This window comes from Manduca sexta, chromosome 7 (genome assembly GCF_014839805.1).
Source record: "Manduca sexta isolate Smith_Timp_Sample1 chromosome 7, JHU_Msex_v1.0, whole genome shotgun sequence".
NCBI lineage: Eukaryota > Metazoa > Arthropoda > Insecta > Lepidoptera > Sphingidae > Manduca > Manduca sexta.
The window spans coordinates 1,178,628-1,205,241 of record NC_051121.1 but is presented as its reverse complement, the minus strand read 5'-3'; the positions used below and the strand labels follow the sequence as shown (position 1 = coordinate 1,205,241).

General features: G+C 35.9%; 1 protein-coding gene and 2 non-coding genes across 3 annotated transcripts; all 3 read left to right on the top strand.

Moving 5' to 3' along the window:
* The first annotated feature begins 5,371 nt into the window (after positions 1-5,371).
* Positions 5,372-5,475, top strand: LOC115455580. Its single transcript, XR_003939808.1, has one exon. It is a non-coding gene; the product is annotated as a U6atac minor spliceosomal RNA (small nuclear RNA).
* A 2,156-nt stretch (positions 5,476-7,631) lies between these two features.
* Positions 7,632-21,248, top strand: LOC115455555. The gene is made up of 5 exons (XM_030184180.2): positions 7,632-7,782; positions 14,437-14,533; positions 15,228-15,458; positions 19,790-19,925; positions 20,416-21,248. Exons 1-5 carry the CDS (start codon positions 7,763-7,765, stop codon positions 20,565-20,567), a joined length of 636 nt encoding a protein of 211 aa, XP_030040040.1. The 5' UTR covers positions 7,632-7,762; the 3' UTR covers positions 20,568-21,248.
* Positions 21,249-26,072: 4,824 nt separating this feature from the next.
* Trnar-ucu lies at positions 26,073-26,145 on the top strand. The gene has a single exon. It is a non-coding gene; the product is annotated as a tRNA-Arg (tRNA).
* The last annotated feature ends 469 nt before the right edge of the window (positions 26,146-26,614 follow it).

Below are 26,614 nucleotides of genomic sequence, written 5' to 3'. Positions count from 1 at the left end.
GTGTTATAAACATTTGTGGATTAACACAATCCATTGATATAGAAATACCATAGCAGGTATAACTTTCGACAAAGTACTAGGTAAATAAATAATTATTTACTCTATAATTCTTGCCGTGATTTTCTTAGCCTTGTTATCAGATTGATAGTGTTCATATATATGAATTGATAAGGTGCAGTAAATAGCAGTGGCGAAGCGTCGATACAAGCCGATTCCTACCGGGTTACCTTTTGTAAATTAACTTAAAATAATAAATGAAAAACGTAACTATATAACTAGAATAATAATAGTATATTCAAACAAGTCATCCTATACCTACTTATTTCATTAAATCAATACTTCAACGATTACGGTACAAAGTTAATATTATTATCAATTCGTTAAATCGTAACTCGCGCGCAGTGCTCGCGCCTTATAGTGTTCGAAGTGAACCCGGCCGCGCATAGCTTCCCTCGCGATATTGTTGTCTCTTTCACACGCAGCGCGGTGTCTTCGTCTAATCTTTTGGAAGTGACGTAAAAATATATGTGTGCGTGCGTGTATGTGTACTTCAAGGTAACCCGAGACTTTGTGGCTTAATGTAGGGCCATTGGCGCGAAATTTTTTAATAATTTAGAATGTATAATTAATAGTGTTTGTGTATAGTTTGGGTTATTAATTTTTGTTGGGCTCTTTTAGATAAGTACCTATGTTCAAAATATGTGATTATTTGTTAAATTTAGAGTTTAGAAATAATGTTTATGTTAGAAGGAAATTATTATGTATTATGATATTTTACTGATTTTATTTTTTTGTGAACAGCGTATTATATCTTAACTGTAGAAAAAAAAAAATCTCGGGTTACCTTTTGAAAATTTTCACCCTTCGCCACTGGTAAATAGATAAAATCTTGATACAATTGATTGAACTTATGTCAGATTGACAATTTAGTGGCTTTTTTTGCTTTGAATGACGAGACAAGCTTGCCGTTCGCCTGATGGTAAGCGATACGACCGCCCATAATCAGTAGAAACACCATCAAACACCTTGAATTACAAAGAATTGTTTGGTATTCCACTGTGCTCGTCATCCTGAGACATGAGATTTTAAGTAAAAGTCTCCTAAAATACTATCACAAACAAGCGGAACGTGGAATATTGTCTAATTTTAAAGTATTTTTGTGTTTGATGTTTGAGCCAAATAAACTTTAATAGTTTTACATAAAACCGCAAATATTAAAAAAAATACTTTCATTCTGAAAAATATCAATGGAAACGAGCAATTTGAACTTTGTAGTTAAGCATACTCGTCTAATAAAGGGCGTACGTTGGCGTTTTCCAAACATGTCACTCGTCCAACAAATACACCGTAAAAAAAAATAATATCGCCGCACGAAAGTGACGAAAAAACCACGTAGCTGTATGCTGAAAAATTAAAAAAAAAAACATCGCCGGCTAATATTTGAACTGTACGTTTCGGGATTGAAAAATTGTAAGAGATGAAAACTTTTTCAGTCTTTTCAATTTGCAACTACGAGGTTACATAAAAATGTCGATTTCTATTAAAAATGTTTACGAAAAATGTAGCGTTCGCGTGGAATTTTTATGTTTTTGTATAACACTAGAACTACTCGTACTGTACTGGTAGTAAATACTAATTTGCGAGAGATCCTTTGGCTATTTCTTGCGCTCCACATTTCAGCTACTAAGCAGCATTGTTGTTTATTTTATTTATTAAAGGACCTATAACGAAGGATACATGATAAAAAAAATATTGGTATCATGTTGTCCAAACCTGCAGTTAGGTGCTTATTAGATAATCGAAGCATGTAAATAAAAAAAATACGGCGATAATATTTTTTACATGCATTCCAAGGTATGGGAGTATCACACCGCTAATTTCCTGATTCCGAGCTGCAACTAAGTAATATTTAAGACAAAAAACCCAGTCACAATTATTTCTAACCGACCCGGGACTCGAACCCGGGACCTCAGCGCGGTAGTCGTACTCGTACCAAGTACAATTACAACTACGCCCCCCAGGCAGTCAAAGGTAAGAAACAGATCTTAAAATACCTAATCTAAATTTGAGGGTTTGCTGCATTAACTAACTTAAATTCATTGCAGAGAACACAAAACAAAAATATTAAAGTATTATTTAATTTTCCGTTTCATATGCCAACCAAATAACTTTACGAAAAAACACAACTGTTCAGCCCAACTCAATTTTACAAATATACCACATGCGTTTTATTAAATAAATCACTACTAATACTGGCAGATCAAACATACAAGTCAATATACGAAATAATAAATACTCCCTTCGAAATAAATACCAACTAGAATTAATTAAGCCAAGGACAAATTATGGAAAGATGACGATTCTATATGAGGGTGGACAGCTGTATAGTAAATTACCGAATAATGTGAAAGACAGTGAAAGTGTAAATACTTTTAAAAATAAACTTAAGTTACGCATTATCGCGTCGAGTAACAGAGACTAACTAATATTCTTAGTTTAAGTTATAAATGTATGTATCATTATAAGTAAAATATATTTCTTATGAGAATAAAGCTCTTTAAACCTAAACCTAAAATAAACCGTATTTATCACGTCCAGAAATCTCCTTGCACGATATACGTCGACTGAGAGGTCGTGAGTTTAATTCCCAACACGAGTTTGAGAAACACCTGGAGTTTTTATCTACGACTTACATATTAATAAACTCGAACAATTATGATAAATACGCTTAATTGCAAAACAATCAATTTATATTATATAAGGTATTATCGCAACAACAAACAAGGAAAAAAGCAATATAAATTAACCTACCACATATATTTATTGTCCCAGTTATCATATACTATACTTATATTAAAGGTTAGGTTAGGTTAGGTTGGTTTATAGGTTTGTAGAGGCTAGTCTCTGAAACAACTGAACCGATATTGAAAATTATTTTACTAATAAGAAGCTGCATTACTCCGGAGTGCTATGGACTACTTCTATCCCGGAAATCCTCTTTACCCGGGCGGAGCCGCGGACAAAACTAATAAAGAAACTTTTTGCGTGATAAGCGATTCATTCAAATTTAAATGATATTTATTGTAGCACAGAGGTAGGATTATGGTGTTAATATATACATAATAATATCAGCCATATTGACGTATATTCTATAGACACGAACGTCCATATAAACTTTTTGTTCAACATCTGACTAAAATGGCAACCAAAACGTCACTGTTATAACCTATTTATTGACTTGAACAACAAATAACTTTACTTATTTGGCTAATATTTTTATTCACATCCGGGTTTACACTTAGACTCGAGTTCTAATATTATAAGTGCCACTCCGCACATAACCACAGTCAATGTTGAAATCATACTAAAGTCAGGTGTACGGATTGCAGTACAGTTGCGTTAAACACAATGAGTGAACGGAACACCAGCTGGACTCCTGAGGAAAGCGTTGTGTTCTTCGGATGTAGATAAAGTTGCTATAGTCATTTGTTTATGGACGACTGTCTTTAGAAGGCAGTAGTTATGACGTTACAATATGATAAACAATAGATAACTGAAGCTAGCCATGAACCGCCCCTCTGCATCTGTTGACTTTGTCGCAACTCGCAACTAACTTCAAGGTATGACTGAGCGGCCATCTGTATATTATATGTATAGTAACTGGTACAAGCCCTGATCCCGGGATATCGGTAGCCCTGTATTATGTATTGTCCCAGTGCTAAGCACGGGCCTCCTGTACTATTGAGTGGGATTAGGACTTAGTCCACCACGCTGGCCTAGTGCAGATTGGAAGACTTCACATGCCCTCAAAATTACCATAGAAACTGCTCAGGTATGCAGGTTTCCTCACGATGTTTTACTTCACCGATAAAGGAAGCGATAATTTGCAAAGATTATGGCGTTACATATTTATAATTACAATGCGGATATGGCCCGGTATAATAGCGCAAAATCATTTAAGATTTTAAAGATAAACTAAATACATACCACATATAAGCATCATTAAGATAATCATTTAAAGTGTAATAACATTTATCATAAAAAAAGCGAATTAATTTATTTTTATAGTCATTAATGCTTTCTTTTTTAATGCTCTATGGCGAGATGATCTCACCATTAGCCTGATGGTAAGCTATACGACCGCCCGTAAACAGTAGAAACACCATCCAACACCTTGAATTACTAAGTATTGTTTGGTATTTCACTGCGCTCGCCATCCTGAGACATGAGATGTTAAGTCTTATTATGTCCAGTAGTTACACTGGTTATAATGTCCTTCAAACCGAATCACAACCGAGACTACTACTATCGCTTGGTGGCAGAAATAGACATTGTGGTGGTACCTACCCAGGCAGACTCTCACATATAAGAAACCTACCACCAGTAAATACATTTCTCTAGTTAAATTATTATTATTATTATCATATAACTATGACAGAGGTATACAGCATTTACAAATAGGGCCCTTAATATATTTATATACTAAGTAACGTAGCATAATCAGGGTTCTTGTGGTTAAATGTCCATTAATCACTGCAGTGCAGCACGTGGGTGGAGCGGCGTCACCTGAAGCCCGATGATAAATCACTTTGACTAGCTGAAGTGCATCTTTATCGTAATATCTTTAGGACGTATATGTAACTAATATTTGATGGCCTCGATGGCGTATAGCGTGCGTGGTACAACATCGCTTTGAGGTTTTGGGTGTTAATCTCGTGTCGAGTAAAAATTATACGGATTTTCTGGTCAATATCAGCCCGGATTCTTGAAATGCCCGATATGGCGAAAAGCAATCATATGAGCCGGAACATACAGACTAAAATAGGGTGCCCTGATTGCAACTCATAAAGAATACACACGATTTTATAAAACTTAGAGGTGGTGCCCTTGGATATTGAACCTGCAGACATTCATCTTGGGCGTCCGTTCCACTATCAATGAGGCTATCGCCGTCACAATATTAATTAAATGATATTATTGTAACAACGATTTCAAATATTTACGTGCGTTATTGAACGATTTTGTAAAAAGTTTCTTACTGTTAAATAACAATTTTAATATACTGATTACGGTTTCGCAGTTGTATCATATACGAAGTACAACTACTGTAAGGTCTGAACGTTCGTTTCCCAAATGGGGTAAAACGATATTGAATCTCTACTTATTCTCAGCTTCATGTCTCAAATGGAGCCCAGTAGATAGAGCACATGACATAGCTGTCGAAAACGTTATAAAAAACGCCTTATAAAAATAAATAGCACTGTCGTTAGACAGCGTCGACCAAGAACGAAGTTTTAACTTGTGCCTTTTTCTCTATAGATTAAGGGCGTGTTGCGAGTTTAAAATGTCATAGAGAATAACGCCCTTTAAGTTGTCTATTGAAAAGGAGAGACGGTTAGCACTCCCCTTGACAAGGATGGAACACATGAACGGTTCTAAGAAGCTAAAAAAGGTTGGCATAAACCTTTTTTATATAAGCACGACAAAGTGACCGCACTGCACCTGATGTTAAGTGGAGTGCGGTCCAATAGAATTTCGACTGACGAGAGATGATTAGCCCTCGGCAGTCGACACAATTATGCCGGCCTGTTGCTGTAATATACACAAGCTGATTTTACAATGCAGCACACTTACGTGACCCACCATGGCGGGTTTTACCACCTTGTGTATTTTTTGGTAGGTCTCTCCTATGTGAGAGTCCGCCTGAGAAAGTGCCACCACAATGTCTATTTCAGCCGCAAAATAGCAGTGTGTAGTCATTATTGTGTTCCGCTTTGAAGGACATTGTAGCCAGTGTAACTACTGGACATAATGAGACTTCACATCTTATGTCTCAGGATGGAAAGCGCAGTGGAATACCAAAAAATGCTTTGTAATTCAAGATCTTCGATGGTGTATCTACTGTTTATGGGCGGTCGTATCGCTTACCACCAGGTAAAGGGCAAGCTCGTCTCGACATTCAAAGCAATAAAAAATAATAATCAAAATTGTGTACACCTTTATTATAAATGAACGAATCATACGATCCAGGTATATACCGCCAGGAAAATGATAGACATCACGTTTCCTCTAGGCCGAATCCCTAACTATAGCCTATTGATGGTGCTAGGCTACTGAGACGTATTCTCTATTTGTTACATGAAATCTCTATAGATTTTGTTCCTGTCACTCTTTTTACGTCCCAAGTGTTTATAAAATTTACGTTTTAGTTCCAAGCCGAATGATCTAAATTGCAAAAAGCTGTAAAATATTCTTTTTGAATTATTCACGAATTGTCTGTATAAATAAGTGTCCATATTATGTTGGTTATGGTTTATATCCGCCAGGATAGCGACCACCGTACACAAGGCGTTAAAACCCGCCATAGTGGCTCACGTAAGTTTATCACGCTATGGGCTCAGCCTGTGTATATCCGGTTCCAACAGGCCGACATAATTGTGTCGACTGTCGACGAGTAATCATCTCTCATCAGTCGGAATTCTATTAGCCATCTCCACTTACCATCAGGTGTAGTGGGGTCACTCTGGCGCGCTCGTATGAATAAATATCGTCATTGCCATCTTTAACACCTGTATAAGTCTAATATACGTAGAAAGAAAACGTACTTTTTAAGGACATTGCGCGCACGCAGGGGTGTGAAATTTGGTATAATTAGAGTCCATATATAGTGCAACAAAAAATAATGTGTAACTGTTACAAATATATTAAAATAATTTTTGCCTGCGACTCCGCTCGCGTGAAATTTTTTCCGGGATAAATATCCCGGGATGAAGATCCGGGATGAATTTCATAGAGGATAAGGCCCCTGACGGCCTATCTCCATTCATGGGAAAGCTAAAATTGACAATATTTTTTTTATAATAGATCATTATTATTAACTACTAGCTTACCCGGCGATCTTCGTACCGCCTAACAGTCGATTCTTTAATTTATTATGTTTTTAATACTAATTCTACTATTCGGGACACCGGGTCAGGTAGTAAGATAAAAAAAGAAAGTAGATAAGTCAACAATTACATTATGTTAAAATATAAAAATTGTAAAACACTTAAAATTCTTTTCATCTAACGTCACTCAATTGTTTTGCCTTCCTGGAACCCTTCCATTAATACTTAAACTTTATGGTATGGTATTAAAGTTCAAATTGACTTTTAAGTATTATTACGAATCTTTTGTATGGGAATATAGAAAAGTATTGTTTTTAGACTTTTACAGGCAATTTTTAAAATTTTTCTCTCCGTAAGAACCATTCTCATACTTCAAGGAATATTATAATAAAAAGAATTAGCGATATCGGTTCAGCTGCTCTCGAGATTGGCGCTTAGCAAGACATTCAGCGATGCATTTTTATTTTAAAGATGTTATTGTTGCAATACAATGGATCGTTTAAACATTTTTAGTTTATTTTTTCAAATTCCCTAAAGTTTCGATTTGTGCTGGACCTTATCAATAAAAATCTCTTAATCTCCCTAAAATAAAATTTAATGTTTCTTTGCTTTACCTAAGTCACTTCATATATTAAAAACAGTTTGTATTATTACAAATTCGCTTGGGCAACATGAATTCCAAAAACAATTTGTAAGCGGGTATCTCCCAAACACTTTTTTCCTCGTGTTTTTTCTTGGCCAGAATAACATCTTGCGTACGTCATTCGCCGGCAGCCTTACTGCGTCGCATCAGTAACAATTTAGCTCTCGGAGTGCGCACACGCCGGTTGCTCTTGTGTTTATCGTTCATTTATTGTGATCATTTTATCTTCAAAATGAGCATCCCTTACGATAAGTAAGTTTAGAAATATTATTATATTATAAATGTGTATTTCTTACATTTTAATGCTTTGTTTGTGTTTGTGTCGTCGCATTTGGGTCGACATTTTGTATTCACATTTTTGTTTGCATTCGCAAAATCAACCATAAAACAAACTATTTTAGAGCACATTTTGCATCTAATGGCTGCCATACATGCTACGGTCCATCGGAAAGGTCCACCGGAGCAGGTATGCCTGCGCCGATAGACCGCAATGTGTGGGAATAGATCTGTGCAGATTTTTGAGCCTGTGCAGGCGACCGGCGCAGGATCGAAAATCAATTCTTTCAATTGATACCTGCGCAGGCATACCTGCACAGATGACCTCTCCGGTAGACCGTAACGTGTATGGCTTACATAAAATTATGGTGTTTTTGCAGTTTTTTGTACCTTATGCTCCGACCTTCATATGCCTTTGTTATCCTGTTATGTAGTGCAATCTAAACCAATCAAGACGAATGAACCTTTGTGTAGTTACCTACCTAGTATATGTAAATCCGGCGCCTGCCGCTGATATCATATTTATTGCTTCTAGTCTTGAACATACTTTCGTTTCTTTTTAATTGTTGAGTTCAGCGTAACATGTTTTTTTCATAATGGTAAAAGGGGCTAGTTATAAAGTATAGTCTTTTTGTTAATTAATATTTAGCTTCGTTATATCCCGATATCATTATGTCTTAACATCGGGACAAAATTATAAATAACCCCGATAAAATTCGAAACTAGTTTTGATGACTTGACAGTTTTTTTAGTGCCGTTGAACGTTGAAGTAAGCACTACTGGGCCCTTATTCTGTATGATAGTGTAAACGCGTAACGCGGCCGTGTCATGTTATCTTCGAGAAATGTGCGTGGAATGGTATTCTGTAAGCCAAATTTCTATAGTCCTAAACACGATGCGTTGTGTTACGTGCTTGTTACGCACTGTCAAAATAACGTGCGGGATAGAGAATAAGGCCCCAGGGGCCTTCCACGCACATTTCTCGAAGATAACATGACACGGCCGCGTTACGCGTTTACACTATCATACAGAATAAGGGCCCTGATAGCGGCTATAGACTTACGAAATTTACTAATTTTGGTTGCTATCAGTAATTAGTTAAAGTTGACTTTTGCTAGCGATTTTTATCTTCACAATCACGGCAAGCTTACTTCTCAAATTTTTTAAGCTTGCAGGATTTGCGGCGAGTCGCGTGTGTGAAGTATCATTGATATTGCCGCGTAAAGGCATTTGAAAGTTCTTGAGCGATATATTGCTGCAAGATCTTGTTAGTCTAACTTTAAACATATTTTTTTACACTACCTGTTATTGCTACTTCGTCTGCGTGGAATTAAACATAGGCCTGTTATACAAGTCCCGATACACCCCCGTTACACAGACATACTCGACGCGTGTGGTCCGTCTCCCCCACGTGGCAATTTGTCGCCGACTCACCCTTATGTTCCACAAAATAAAGCTCAATATTTATCAGTTATTTGACTGAAACCAATGGTTGGTTTTGGCGTGGTCTTCCAACAATTATTTGACCAAACAGATAGACAGACAAAAAAACAGTTGTTTTACATGGCATTACCTATTTCTAGCGACTTCAAGAAAGAAAGAAATAAAATACGTTGATTGTGGTAACCGACACTAAACAGAAATTATAAATAAAAACAGAAATTATACCTAATTCAAGTAATTTATAATAGCAAAAAAAAAAATATCTTATTTATTTCTACCGTCTTCCGCGTATTTTTTCCAAAACATTAAAGTACAGATACCGAAAATCCACGATTTTATTATTGTATGAATAGACTTAAACGCAATTATAATAAACTAACATTCGCCTATGGCTCCGTTCGTGTTAAAGTTTTTACGATTTAAATATTTACTGGTATATAAAGTTGCCTATAGCACTTAGGAGTAATGTAGCTTAGTAGCAAAAAAAACAAAATCAGTTTAGTTATTCCTAAGGTTAGCGCATTAAAACAAACTGTTCAGATTTATGTATTAGTATAGCCAACGACTAATTTGTCAATGTTTCTTTAATAAGTTTATAAATGGTTTACATATGACATAATAACATGGTTTGCATAATGATTTCTTAACGAGCTCACAGTTTCTTGTAGTCGTTCTGCATAGATCGGACCACCTACAGCTAAATTTTTTAAAAAGATTGTATAATTGTTAAATGTAGGTAGATATTGTAACTTTGACTTTACGGATGAACAACACCTCAGTCCCCCCGTGACCATGAAGGCTGCAAAGTCTTCGAAACGTCGGGAGAAAAATAAAATCCGAAAAACCGCGATAGAATCCGGAAAATTAGTTTAATTCCAATAATAACATGGTGTAAGAAACTAAGGTACTAACCGACATTAGGTACAAGATTTTTTTACACACACACCTTTTATCCTCGAAGAAGTAAGCAGAGGGGTAGATCCCACTTCCCGCCGTGTGTATTCCGTCCTATGATATGATAGTTCCCTCTCCACTTACCATCAGGTGCAGTAAGAACACTTTGTCGTATAAACAACGTAAATATAAATAAATGATCTATACATCGACGGGTGAAATTGACTCAAGCGACATTTTTTGCGACACTGATTCATACGTATTTTAAATCAGCACTTTTTTCTATATTTTTTAAACTCGTTAAAATTTTTCGAAAAAAAATAATGTCGGTTAAGTCAATAAGTGAAAATATGTCGCTTAAGTCTTTCAAACGTCAATATGCATAAACGATTTCAAAATGTTTCTTGCCTGACGTCAGGCCTGACAATCCAGCAAAAGTCACGTAGTAATTGCTAATTAGTAATTTATGTTTAACAAAGTATTCCCGCAGTTTAATCGACTTGTTTTATTTTGAAGAAGATAACGAAAATGCTACGTTTAGTCTAGCAAGTTCTGCGGGAATATATTGCGCAAGAAATTACAGATGCATTTACACGTGGCAAATTTTTAATATTTTTTATGTATATGCCACTCGCCGCAAGTGTTGCAACCTTCAAAATTTGCAGTAGTTGCGCTTTACCTTTTTAAATGTGCAAAGATAGTGACCCCATTGCACCTGATGGTAAGTGAAGTGGAGTCCAATAGAATGTCGACTGACATGATGATTAACCCTCGACAGTCGACACAATTATGCCGGTTGGAATCGGATATACACAGGCTGATCCCGGAACGTCACACACTTACGTGGGCCACTATGGAGAGTTAAACACCTCGTGTACGGTAGTCGCTATTCGGGCGAATATAAAATATAACCTACCACTACCAGCCTACCTTCATGGGGATAAAAGGCATAAGTGTGTTTATTATATAATACACCGTCTTATTATTCCTATCCCTATGCATCCAAAGCCATAATCTGTATAGGGCAGTACATTGTTACATACATCGGAAACTACAATTCTAGTATTTTATTAATACACAATTATTTACAGCTATTATTGACTCAATTTCACGTTAACAAGTTTCCCGGAATAGTTTATCGGTAGAAACTTAATATCCATAAAATTAAATAGCAAATATAGAATTTGGATGTTATTTCATATAAAACTCTATCTACGCAACAATCATTACATATAATTTATTGCGATAAAATACCGCACTATTCGTTTCGACGAAGCGATAATTACGTGCCGATAAATAATTTTATATGAAAATGTACAAGTTTTACTTAAGTTTGTAGCCAGTGTAACTACTGGACATAATAAGACTTAACACCTCATGTCTCAGATTGACGAGCGCAATAAAATACCAAACAATATTTTGCAATTCAAAGTCTTGGGTTGTGGTTCTCCTGTTTATGGGCGGTCGTTTCGCTTACCATCACACGAACGGCAAGCTCGTCTCGTCATTCAAAGCAATAAAAAAGTTTACGTCTTGAGACTCAAAGTTTGGACAGAGACGCAACTTTAGTATTTTAATTTAGAATACACACGGTTTGCTGACTATCGTTACAATCTGTGACATGGTAAGGAGTGAGCAAATCAGCATACCACATACATAATATATAATTTTGATAAAATAAATATCAGTTGCAATATTACTTCGGGAATTACTTTCGCTTGATCAGTGACACGTCTAATTTAGTTAAATATATTCTTTTAGAGTAGCAGTAGTATTAGGGCATGTCATTTTTTTTTGTTATTTATTTCTTACAACATTTACTTTTTAATTTTACATCTATAGTTAAAGTAATTTAATCTAAATATTGTTTTCGAGTAGACAAGTATTTATGATTAAAGATGTTTGGATTTGCTTGTATTGTAACATTTTGAAGGTGGGGTAAAATTAGGTTTCCACATATCACAGAGGTAACAATATTGAAAGGGTTAAGAACCACTGTACTAAGCATAGCACAATTCATATTACGCTTAAACAAACATCCCGACTTTTCAAACTTTCGTGTTTATGTTATTTATTGACTTCATGATACATCTTTTGACGTAATTGGTTCGTAACCAGATTCATTGAATTATTCTAAAAATAAACATTCGTTGACCAGAATGTGAATGTTTGCGATATGACTGGCCTCGACATGAAGGAAATTAGCAGTGAACTGTGGAGCGTAATGCGTAAGTTCACGCCTTTACCTCCAAATGGTTAGCCAGTGTATTGGATAGGCATATATACGCGTATATATCTACGCGCGTAGACTTCCTCAGTGGCGTAGTTGCACTGCATGCGCGGTACGGCAGCGCTCTGAGTACTGGTTCGAATCCCGGGTCGGGCAAAGTGATATTTGGATTTTTCTCCTCAGTATATTCCCGGAGTCTGGAATTTGTACCCGATATGGCGATGAACTGGCCCCCTATCACGTTATGCGACGGAACATACTTGGCGAAAAGTGGGTGCCATGATTGCACCTCTGCATACCCCTTTGGAGATAAATGCGTGATGTGTATGTGTATATATATACGCGGGTAGTAACCACCCTTCACAGTGAAAAGCAGCTATAGTTGCCACGTGTGTCGCGTTCCGTCGTCCGCCTATGTATATCCGATTACAAACATGCTAAATCCAAATTGAAATAAAACCCAAAAGATATTAACCTAATATCTAAAACTGATTATCTCGTTCAATAAGCCGTTACGACATAGAATTGTTTATTAAACACGTGTAATTGTGGCATACAATTGTGTTTAGTGTTTACATTTTTTTTGTTTGTGTGGTGTTTGGTTCAATTCGTTATTGATTGGTGATGAACCCATTATTATGAAGCGATTGACAATGACTGATACTAGGGCAGCCATATTTAATCTGCGGCCCGCCGCGCTGGGCCTATGTGATTAGCCCTCCTGGAGTTATAGTAAAAGTTTTTAAATTTCGCATCCATCAGAAAATTATGTATTGTATAAATAATATATTGTATGGCTTTATTGTGACCACGTTTTCTTTTTTCTATAAATACATCCTCAATTTTGAATTATCTTTTTTATTAACACCTAAATATTGTTTGCGGCCCGCGCATCAACAGCGAAACGTGTTTGTGGCCGTTAAAAAAAAAGTTGAGTATGGCTGTACTAGGGCGTCACGTGTGCTAGAAAGTGCATATTTTATAAATATTGATATTTGCTCTAAATTTATAATTTGACGTAAAAAAAAATAATTCTCAAGTTGTCGGAGATGACTTGTTCGTTGTCAGTTCGATATTTTAATCTTATTTTATATATGTATATTTAGATTATAATTTAGATTATGATTAGTCTACAATATATCTTAACATGTACTCATTTATTATCCCTACAAATATAAATAAAACATAAACATAGGAAATAATTAAAACTATAAGAATTAATAAACCATAGAAAGTTACTTTTGTCTGGGTATTTTTACATGAAATAATCTGTTATGCCGTCATCTGTTATACAACTAGATATTTTAGATTCATTTTCCTCGTGTCTCGGAACCAGTAAGACAGTAAAACAACATAATTATACAGGTTGGTGCTAAAACAGACATTCATATCTAGCGTGGGTAGAAATAATGAAGAGTACTCTAAAAATAATAATTAAATAAAGTTCTTACATCATATATAAATGAAAAACAAACTAAATAACCCAAATTAAATAATACAAGTTATACTTCTATACTATTATATACAGCTAAAGAATGTGTTTGTTTGAACGCACTATTCTCAGGAACTACTGATTCGAATTGAAAAATTATTTTAGTTGGATAGCCCATTTATCGAGGAAGGCCACAGGCTATATTATTACCAATAGAAGCAGAGCATCAACGAAAAATGTTGCAAAATGGAGGAATGTAGGAACGGAAGAGGTTCCATTGTATGCACTGCGCTGTACCACGCCACTGTACCACGCCATTAACATCGACATTTACTTTAAACACCAGAAAAAAACGTCCATTATTTCCAATGGCAACAAATTACGGAGATATTTTCTTTATAATTACGTATGATTTTTAAATGACCGTCGCTAACTTATCAGCACCTGTATATATATTATGCTTACATCAGTAAGGTATTATTACTCATCAATATAATGCCATTCTTTCCTCAACAATTGTATACCTTGGTTACCTGCACACCTCACGATATTTTCCTTCGCCTTTAGATCGAACGGTAATATTATCAATGTATATGCAATTCATATTTAGATGCCACTTACGTTGTTCTAGTATGTCGGTGACGTCACGCTCGGAACAGCTGTTCACCAAGTGCTGTTGTTGTATCCCTTTGAGGGTGGGATGCTTCATCCTTGGATACCTCAATTTAGTATGTACAATAATTATATTTATCTATTACTAACTTTGTGAGGAAGTTTTCCGGGATAAAAGTCTTGCTTTATATTTTCCCGGGATAGAAAGAAGCCTATAACCTTCCGGGGTCTTAAACTATCTCCATACCAAATTTCATAAGAATTCCTTCAGTAGATTTAGAGAAAGTCAAGTACATACAGACAGACAGCTTCTGGGTTGAGTTTGTTCTATAATATGTATAGATGTCTGTATTTTAAAGGCTTAATTGATTAAAGCGAAATTTTTTCGAAACATTTAACTAGCTTAAAAAAAGATAAAAAAAAAGTGCAAATTTTAAATATATATCGATGGTAGAAAGGCCATTTCACTCAAGCGACACTTTTTTCGTAATTTTTAACTAGGTTAAAAAACATAGAAAAAATGCTGATTTTAAATATAGTTCGATGGTAGAAAGGCTATTTCACTCAAGCGACACTTTTTTTCGTAATTTTTTACTAGGTTAAAAAACATAGAAAAAAATGCAGATTTTTACTATATATCGAGGGTTGAAAGGCTAATTTACTCAAGCAAAATATTTTTTCGAAAAAATTTAACTAGCTAAAAAACATTTAAAAAATGTGCTGTTTTTAAATATGTATAAAACTTGTCTCGCAAAAATGTCGCTTAAGTCAATTAGCCGTCGATATAATTTCCATCCCAATCGTTTTCAGCTCATCAACACCTACCACACCCTGGTGCTGGTGACTATCGCCACCTTCTTTGGCGTGTACACCAACGGCTTCGACCACATCGACTCGGAACCTGTGACGTCATCGTATGACGATGACGTAGACGACCAAAAGTCCCTCTACACCGTCATCGGAGTTCTGCTGATGCTCGTCATCATCGTGAACGTTCTCTGGCTCATCATTAACATTGCTTGCCTGGTCGGACTGCACAAGGTAATGAAATATTAATAAAAATCACATCATCTAGCCTACAGTTCGTATTTATTAACCGACTTTAAAAAAGGAGAAGGTTCTCAATTAGATTTTTTTTGTTTGTCTAAGAGACTATTTTTCAATCACTAAAAGTTGATCATAGATATGTATATCAAACAAATTAACAGATTAGTAACTGTTTTACAAAATTCAAGTAACTTCATTGACAGTTTATTTATTATGCTCATAAAGCCCAGTTATTACGTTCGTCCCCTACATATAACTCCAAATATAGAGTATTAAACTTCAATGACTTATCAATGGCGATGATATGCGACTTTGTGCAAAGCGTGAGGAAAAAACGCAAATTCACATCAAAAGTTTAATAACTTCAGAAGCGGATATAAAACTTCCACAGGTTTCGCGAACTGTTAGCTGAAATGTGACCTACTTTGGATCGTGGAAATCAAATTTTAATCTTGGTATAGCGGCGGTAGTTTAGTAATGCAACAGACTGAAAAGAAGGTCGCAGCTTCGAATCCCACCCTCCAAAACGTACATCTGATTTTGTCATGTACATCTTCTTTTTCAATTATCGAATATCAATGAATACCAACATTTAGTCCAGGGCAAATCGAAAATTTCTTAGTCATTCCAAATTGTAAATGGTGGAACTGCCCTAAATACTTATTCGGAAACCAATAGAAGATCAGCTAAGCACGGTATTTATTACCAATCGACCTCTACCTTCAGACAGATATCGAAAATAAATCAATCAAAATAATTAGCAAACTTTATTCTGATTAGTCCATTTCCACGATCAATCCGAAGACATGGATTTTTAGGCCGTTTCATCTACAATACAAGCTTAAACGTATTTGCCAGTGGTTTAATGTCCATATAACCCAATGCCTGGCTTTCCTTTCGGAATTTATATATAAACTAATTATCAACAGGATGAGCAACACCTCAGTCCCCCCGTGACCATGAGGGCTGCAAAGCTTCGAAACGTCGGGAGAAAAATAAAAAACAAAAAACCGCGATAGAATCCGGAAGATTAGTTTAATTTCAATATAAACTAATTATCATTAGAACTATTTGCAAACTTATGCATATTAGTACCTACATGTTATGTCGAGTTAGCCTTTCAGAAAATTTCTCCCTTCACCGGTATTCACGCAGACTGTTACCACCAAATAAATTGTACACAAACAGAACTAAGATTCACACTCCAAAAGAGTTATGTACTTCAACCGAGTCATAAAATTGGAGTAGACCTCCCCACCCCTCCTTCCCCCTAGGGTTCAAAGCACCGTGCAATAAACAAACTTGCTAGCTAAGTGCAGTACGTAATGCACTGCAATGGACGCCAGCCTGCCAACTCAAAATGTTAGTGGACGCCGGCCTGCCAACTCAAAATGTTAGTACATTTATAACTTGAAAGAGTTGTAGTCTACAAATTTGCGACCGTAATTATAGTGTTTGTAGATTAAATTGTAATTAAGGTCAGGGGGTCTTATACCGTCTGTAGGAGTAATTAGGGTAGGATATCGCAGATCTCCCATGGTATTGATTGCAGGATCTGTACACAAAAAAACCTTGGACTGATGAAAATACAAAACAATAGAAGTAGGTGTAATAAATAATACGAAAAATATTAGAAAAAAAATAATGCATATATATAAAAAACATTTTAAGAAATATGATGCTTTTTCTTTATGTATTATAAACTTCGAATAGCTTCTAAAAACATAATTAGTGCGCCGTTTTGCTAGGAGGAGCAACTTAAAGCAACACATCTTTCTACTATGGAAGTTTATGGCCAGTATAGCCCCTTAAAATCATCGATATTTATGCACTACGTACTAAATCTGGTGTTCCATACTCTCATTGTGTTCGACTGCAATGCGTACAGCTGACTTTAGTATGATTTCAATAGTGACAGCGTGTGGTGAGTGATACTCATAATATAAGACCTCAAATCTAAGTGTAAACTTGGATGCGAATAAAAAATATTGGTCAAATAAGTAAAATTATTTGTTGTTCAAGTGAATAAATAGGTTATAATAGTGACGTTTTGGTTGCCATTGTTCAGATTTTGAACAAATAGATTATATGGACGTTCGTGTCTATAGAATATACGTCAATCTAAAAATAAATTCCTTTGCCAACTTATTCAATAAAACTATAACAAATTGCCAGAAAACAAGCACAGATACAAATTACCGTATTACGCGATATATTCACTACGATAAACTGTGTAATCAGTTCGTTTATTGCTATTAAGCAAATATGAATGCCGTGTTCTGTTTCACAACAGCATGTGAGAATAAAAATATTGCACAATCGCATACTGCTGTCTCGTTCTTGCACGCACAATACTTTATCGCTCTCTTTCCTTTGTGTAAAGGGTCAAATGACCGCATGTTCTGAGAATTTATGTACATTATCTATATTAATAACGTGAACGATAAATTGTTATTTTTATATATCTCGACGTTGGGTGTTTTTCTACGCAGCGTTGGACTTAAAGGGTGGACAGACAAATAAGGTTATAGGAACTAGATGGAATTAGACCGCATCTGAGGGTCTACTTCAAAATACGAACGTAGAAACGTCAGTCCGAAACAAAGAAATGACGACGTTCGGATTTAACGTTACTACCAAACTACTTCGGATCCGTCACCGTTCTATAGCTTACCTTAGTGGTTTCTTGGAGAAATCAGTGGACCGCTTTCCTCGCAGATAATTTTAAAAAAGGATGGCGAAACCATTTTTAAGGGGAAACCTACATTCATGTCCTAAAAGCAGAGACGGGGTTACTTAGTTAAAGTAATCTTACATAAGCGTAAAGATGGATTCAGCTCAGCTGTTAGAGCGTTGGCCGTCTCGTTTGTTTTGGACTTGTTCAAAACGTTCACTTAAAACTTACATACATCATGAGGTATTTATCCCCGAAGTAGTATGCAGAGGCGCAACCACGGCACCCACTTTTCGCCAAATGTGTTGCGTCCCATGATTTGATAGGGGCGAGTTTATCGCCATATCAGGCAGAAACTCCAGACTACGGGCTGATACTGACCAGAAAAACCCAAATATAACTTTGCCCGACTCGGGACTTGAACCCAGGACCTCGGCTGTCATTCCACGAATGCAGTACAACTAGAAAGTTGAATAATTAAATAGAACAAACACTACATACATAGCATCACACCTTTTTCCATTTAATTTAAGCAGAGGTGTGATATGTCACACCTCTGCTTAAATTAAATTTAATATTAATATTTCGAGTTTCGACAGCTATTTTTAGTCCAATGTAATTAGACGCGAGGCTGTTACCAATTACCGTATACAATTCCAGACTCTGGACTGATTCTGACCAGACAAACCCCCTATCACTTTCCCCGACTAGAATCCAAGGCCTCAGCGCGATAGTCGTTAATACAACTTATCCCCCCCCCCCCCTCGAGGTAGTCACTTCACTCTTATCCCATTATTAATGTTTCACAAGAAATTGGCAATAATAAGAATACATACATTTTATTCATCCCTGTAAGACCAATTCCTTCCCAATACCATTTCACTATATGGTATCAAATACAACTGGAGTTTGAAACGTCATGATGACAGCAACACTGTATCACGCAGAATCTCATACCATGATAAACTGAATACCATTGTTAGGCAACGACCTGCAGGAATACCCATTCGCTTGGAACAATTTGGAACAATGCATTCGACAAATTTAAGGCACGTAGACTGCTCTCAAAGCCTAACTCTATTACATGGCATTATTGTCTGTCCGTGTATCACGTTTTGTCATAATAAGTGGCTTTGTTATAGCTGTTTGTAGTTTTGTTCCATTTATTACAATATGTCCAATGCTTCCAATCACTTATGCATGCATATCACTGGAAAACGTGTTGGTTTTCTTTATCGATCCATCGTGATATGGACTAATCAGAATGTTTTGACATTATAAATAACTTATTTTAATTAGTTTATTGTTGAAAATGAAGATTAGTATGATTTATTGATGTTGAAATGAATTAAAATAATTTATTGGAACCTGTAGAATGTAATACATTATTTAGATTCCGTCAATATTAACTTTAACACCAGTTCGGAAAGCAGTTCTCACCAGAGAAGAACGGGCAAGAAACTCTGTTGTTGCTCTTTTCAAAATCAGTTTAAAGTATACATTATAGTACATGATACGGAGGAAAAAAATACAATTGGTTTTTTATTGTTGTTTAGAGCAGTTCATTTACATATCTATCATTAGTAAACATTGTGGTATACCTTCCGTATTTATTTCGCTGTCCTAAAGCTTGATGCTGTTTTAATTGCAGAGGCGTACTGGCCCCGTAAAGGTGTACATCGGCTTTGCGACCGTTCGCCTGCTGCTGGGCATGGCGAGCTTCATCCACCTGACAACAGCTGGCAAAACCCAGATCGACCACATCATTACCTACGGAATTGAACTTAGTAAGCATTCTAGTCATATAACTTAAGTTTTCAAAATGGAAAAGCAAATCTGTTCGAAGTTTCAACCCTCGGATCAAGAATCGAAGCTGCGAAAGAAAGATACCAAAAAAACAGAATCCTACTCATAATCATTTTTATATTATAATTAACTAGTCTTTGCTCGCAGCTTTGTCCGCATGAAAATTTTTTTCCGAGATAAAAGTAGCCCGTGTCCTTCCCAAGATGTCAAACTATCTCCATACAAAATTTAATCAAAATCCGTTTGCAACTTTTTGAGTTTATCGCATTCTAACAGACAGACAGACGGGCAGAGGACTTGGTTTTATAATATGGAAATGAATATTTATGAATAATAGATATTCATTTATAAATATCGAAAATGTACACGCATGTTTTCTTTCTGCAAATCTACAGCACAGTGCCTTTCGAATATATTTCCTTTACAACTAATATAAAAAAAAAATCTACTTAATTATTACTTTTATTCCAGCGTTTGCAGCCTACTTCCTCATGGTCTACTACGTGTATGCCAAACAGCTGGACCGCGAGAACCTCGAAGCCATGCAGAAAGACGAAGCCCCGGTCACTGACATCACCTTCATCTATCCAATTAAACTGGACAAGGAGCAGCTTGTAGCTTAAGTTGTCCAAATCTGAACATAGCTCCAAAGTTTGGACCGAACTTTGGTATCGATGGTCCATTATAATTTTCTGACATTTCTTATGCAATTAACTGAACATTGGCTCCAAAACCTAAACCGAACTTTGGTCTCGATGGTCCATTATAATTTATTCATATTTCTTACGCAATTCACTAAAAATTGGCTCCAAAGCTTGGACCAAACTTTGGTCTCAATAGTACATCATAATTTTCTGACATTTTTTACGCTCAGGTCGGTGTTACTATAAACTAAATTACTTTTGCTTTTATTTTAATTGGCGTGTGCTTTAAGCTGTGATAAATTTTGAAATCAATGGGAGATTGACTTGCATGAATTTTATAATTATAATAAATATGTTTAATAAGTAAGTACATATCTTTAAAATTGAACCAAATTACTTTTCTAAATTCTCTATACACTTTTAGAATCTCAAAAATGAATCTATGGCTTTTCAAAATCTCAAACTGTTACTACTTGTATCATGTCTAATTTTATTTGAATCTAAGGTCCCGCACTACAACTTTAAAGCGTGCGAATAGCTATAAGTTTTCATATAAACAAATAATTATAAGTTCAAACTATTATGTGTAGAGTAAACTAACGCAATTTTTATTATAATGTGATAAATGTATGCCAGTTTTAATAAAGACAATATTTACAATTCCTTTTTTATTGTTTAGATTAATTTTGGAAGAATATTGGTAAGCCAAAACAATTCAGAAGTTCCAAACCTCTCCTTAAAATCGATTATATTCTACTAATAATATAAATGCGATAGTCTGTGAGGATGGGTGTATGTTTGTTGATCTTTCACGAAAAAAGTACTGAACGGATTTGGATGAAAATTTTCAGTAATATTAGTTATACCTCAGAATAACACATAGGCTACAGTTTATAATTATTTTGTGTAATTTGGTGATAATATAACAATACATATCAATTAAGTCGGAAAAAAAATGTATCCAGGAAAACTCCTTCACGCGGGTGAAGCCGCGAGCAAAAGCTAGTAATAACAATTTTGTGTGATTTGGTCATGCTATAATGATACATATCAAGTAAGTAAGAAAAAAAAAACCCGCAAAACTCCTTCGCGCGGACGGAGCCGCGAGCAAAAGCTAGTAACATATTTTTTTGGACGCCTTAGTAGTATCTATTTTTGCACATACACTTCCCTCTCCATCCTGGGGTCAGCGCCACACATTTGCGTGATGGATCGACTATTTTGTTTTGTCGACCGGCAACCTGACGTCAACCATGTCTAATATCAATGACGAAAACCGAGTCATTCACGTGAAAAGAATGAAAAATTTGGATACCTGCTCTTTGAAAAAAAAATCCTTAGTAGCAAAACTAAGTATGATTAATTTTAAAAGTAATATATAGTTCTTGGCTTGTCTATTAGTCAAACAGTATTTTTTAATGAACCTTCTGCCAATATTGGACGATGCGCCTGCCCATAAATATTAGCAACACAACGCAGAACGTCGTATGACTGGTAATCTAGGACGATGGCTTTAGTGAAATAAAAGTTACACGTACAACACTTTTTGTCACTTGGCCTTGCTATATGACCTACCTAATTCCGTTTCAGTCCTATAACGAATTATCACCCAAGCTTGATGTTTAAAACCATCCTACTAAAATTATAAATGCAAAGTTTGTGAGGATGGATGTACGTTTGTTCCTCTTTCACGAAAAAACTACTGAACGGATTTGGATGAAACTTTACAGTAATATTGGTTATACATCAGAATAATACGTAGGCTACAATTTATAATGATTTTGTGTAATCAGGTCATAATATAATGATACATATCAAGTAATTCGTAAAAAAAATGTATCACGAAAAATTCCTTCACGTGGGTGAAGCCGCGAGCAAAAGCTAATTTTCTATAAATTTATCTGTCAGTTGCTAACCTAGATTTTGGTATATCAAAGAGCATTTTGAAACGGTGATGTTAAAGTGAAAAGTCATCGTACTAAAAGAAATTCCTAAGGGCATTAAAAGTTTCGCTCCAGACTGACCATTGACCATTAATCAGAGATTAAATGATTATCCCACAGAGAATTACTATGAATGATCTTAATTACAGAGTTTACAACTTATTTACTAGTGTAATGAGTCTTTCGGCATGTGTCGGAGCTATGTATGATGCGGTGATACAAGCATTGACCATAGCTTGGTAGTGTAGATTAATGGACTACCAAACAAAGAACGAAAGTTCGCAGATTCTAAATACCAAATTCAAAGTTCGAAGTTACTCTTAGTCAATTATCACAATAAATTAAAACATAGATTCGTGAGGAAAGCGTCGTAAGTTCTTAAAAATACAGAGTAAGAATTTCAAAGGTATATGAACGCTGCCGACCCTTAATGTGCCAGGGTGATGAATTGAGGCTTAAACCCTCTTAGTAGTAGAGAAGGCCTGGTCCCAGCTGTGGGATAGTGTACTGGATTATTATTCTGATAAAAAATTTCCAACCCTTTTTCACTACTTCATAAATAAAAGGAAATATTTACGTGGTGCTCATTGTTTTTCATAAGGCGCTATTTAGAGTGCGTTTTTATATCTTAATATTATATTTAACGATATAGCAATAGCTCGACACTTATGAAAACATCACACGAAATACACAGCAATAAGTCTGGATGCACCTCTGCCCACCCCTTCAGGGACAGAGGCGTGATATGTGCCGCCAAGTCGCTCGCCTGATTATAAGCGTGACGACTAATAACCAGTAGCAACACGATTTAAATTAGAAAGCCCTGCGGATCTTCTTCTTTACGTGCCTCTTCATTATTCAAAGATAGCCGTCAGCTTCTTGTATTTCTCTTTATCATTGGCCAGGCGGAACAGGTGAACTGCGCATCATATCTTTGCTTTGTTTTTTTTATTTAGTTTTTCATTGTTATTTCTTTTATGTGTACTCGTGCTAATGTCATATTTGTTTTGTTTTTATATTTTTTTTATTTTGTTTGTTATTTGTTGGTGTTAGGGTGTTGTGCGAATAAATGATTTTTATTTGTATATTTGTATTTATATCACTGCGCTTGACAAACTCCTAGAGAACACAGACGGAGTCGCAAGCAAAAGCAATACGTCAATCAGTATTCAGACCAAACAAACCTATTAACATTTAATATAAATGTAAATCATACAACGTATTTAAACGTAACGCGAATTTACATTACTGGTGAACAGAACTGCGCAGGTCAGGAGTGATTGATAACTGTCGGTCGCATTTCCCCAATTATACTGTGGAATGGGGTTGAGAGGCCGATCAAGTTTTACGTTCGCAAAATTATTATATTTTTGACGCCCCCTGCCCTTTGCCAGCAAAAGGAAGCAAAGCTTACACTTGCTCCTTTATCCGGAATACTCATTCTAATGGAATTTTTCCTATCAAAATCAGTGCTGTTTTACAACGTATACTGAGCTGGTATCCCTTCTACCACACATCATGCAAGGAATCCGTTGTGTGCCTGGTATTCTTAACTGTGTGTGTGTGTCTTTTTGTTTTTATACTTTTTCTTTTTGTTGTATTTATGTGTGTGTAGAGAAATAAATGGTTTTAATGGTTTAAAAACATATAAGTAAATATAAAATCACTTCTAGCAAAATTTCGGATACGGCGGCCAATATCCGCGAAGATCAGACAGGTGCGCAGGAGATATTATTGTGCATGTGTAAGGTCAATACACAGGTGTACTCTCTGTTCTTTCAGTCTTATAAATCCCAGACCTCAGAGCGGTTATCGTACAGCGTACGCAATACAACTATGCTAACGAGGCAATCTAAATACTTACAGACGAACGAAATCGCCAGTGGCAGCCTTAACAAACGCGAGGCCCCAGGAGGGCGCAAAAGTTAGTAAGATATCTTATTGGGGAAAAAAGGTGGTATCTTAATAAAAGGTCCTGGCCCCATACTAGGCACCGGAAGTTGCCCGGTTTAGTCCCTCTTCCCTAAAGCCGCCAATGCCCCAAGCAACAGCTAGTACAAAGGGAGGCAACGCTGAGAGCTAAACCCAAACATCAATACTCGCAACAATAGGAAACTAATATTATTGTAAATATTCTACAAACGATGATGATATTACTGTTTTCGATTTCCAATAAAGGAGTATGTTGTTTTCATATTAAAAATTTAAAGCGCATTTGTACTGCATATTTCTATGCAAACATAAAGTTAAAGCAATTGTCAACTAAAACCCTTGATTAAGCAATTTAATTAAAGCAATTCAAAGTTTTTATTTTACCAACAAATAGTACGGACGGGTTTGAAGAATATTTAACAACAACATTTTCCGAAAGAGAACCCAACACAACATATAGGTACTAATATGTATAAATGCGGTCTAAAAATTGTTTTAATGATAATTAGATTTTACAATAAGGAAGCCGTCAAGAATCAGATTATATAGACCCTTCGCCAATATAGTGGACTAACGATAGAAACACATTTATGACCCAATAAATTGGACGTTGGACGAATCCCTCGCGACGCAAATATTCCAATACAGCTGGCTTGGCGTCTAGACTAGACTACCCAAACGTTCCTCAAATGTATTCAATACGAACATGACTGCGAAACACTTTTGCTATACATCATTTGTTTTGTTTTTATTGCCCGGCATAGTGACCGTACTGCAACTGATGGTAAGTGGAGTGGGGTCCAATAGAATGTCGACTGATGAGCGATTGTTACCCGTCGACAGTCGACACAATTATGCCGGCCTGTTGGAACCGGATATACACAGGCTGATCCCGGAACGCGAGACACTTGTGTGAGCCACTATGGCGAGTTTTAACACCTTGTGTACGGTGGTCGCTATCCGGGCGGATATTAAATATATCCTACCACCAGCAAATTTAAGTTTTTTAATTATTAACGATCAGTGTGCTCTAGTTTATAAAACTGATTGTAGTGTTTCATTAACAATTTATGAACATCAGTACCTATATTATTTCCTTTTAAAACCTTATAATATTATTAAATAGTTGTGATAAATCATTGCCACTCCAAAAAAAAGCGGTGGTAGCCTATTTGTTTGTGGAACGGACTGCCGAGACTAATGTCCGCTGGTTCAAATCCCAAGAGCACACACCTCTCAATTTTCTACTAAAATTGTGTGTGTATTCTTTGTGAATTATCGCTTGCTTGAACGGTGAAGAAAAACATCGTGAGGAAACCTGCATACCTGAGAAATTCTCTATAGAAATTTTCGAGGGTGTGTGAAGTCTACCAATGCGCATTAGGCCAGCGTGGTGGACTAAGGCCTAATCCCTCTCAGAAGTAGAGGAGGCCCGTGCCCAACAGTGGGACTGTATATAATACAGGGCTGATATTATTATTATTGCCACTACTAAAGTTCGTGTAACTTAGCGATAAATAATGTCATAAGTATGGGCCCAGCGTATGGATGAAAAATACATGTAATCAATTATTTAACATTAGCATCTAATTCTTTTAAACGTTCAAGAGTCCCTGTGGCGCAGAGGATAGCGCGTTGGACTTCTAATCCAAAGGTCGTGGGTTCGATCCCCACCAGGGATGAATAACTTTTGTTAGATGAAAAGAGAGGTGCACGTATACTCTATACGTGGCTTATGGTATCAAAAAATGATTTAAGTCAGAAATTAAATAGAAACGTATTTTTTTATGAATACAGTCGGTCTTTAATAATTCGATCCTCTCTTAATTTGAAGTTAATGTAAGGTTTGCATAATCATTTTTTATATTTACACGAATGTTTTGTTATGAGCTTTCCCTATTCAACGCTAAATCACTTATTTTATCGAATCAAAGTGACTTTATGTATATCCAGTTCCAAAAGGCCGGCATAATTGTGTCGACTGCCGAGGGGTAATCATCTCTCGTCCGTCGACATACTATTGAAACCTACTCCACTTACCATCAGGTGCAGTGAGGTTACATTGCCTCCCCGAACAAATACAAAAGCTTTTAGACATATGTGAGGCTTTAACATATACTAATCACATTAATTACCTTCCTCTACATACTG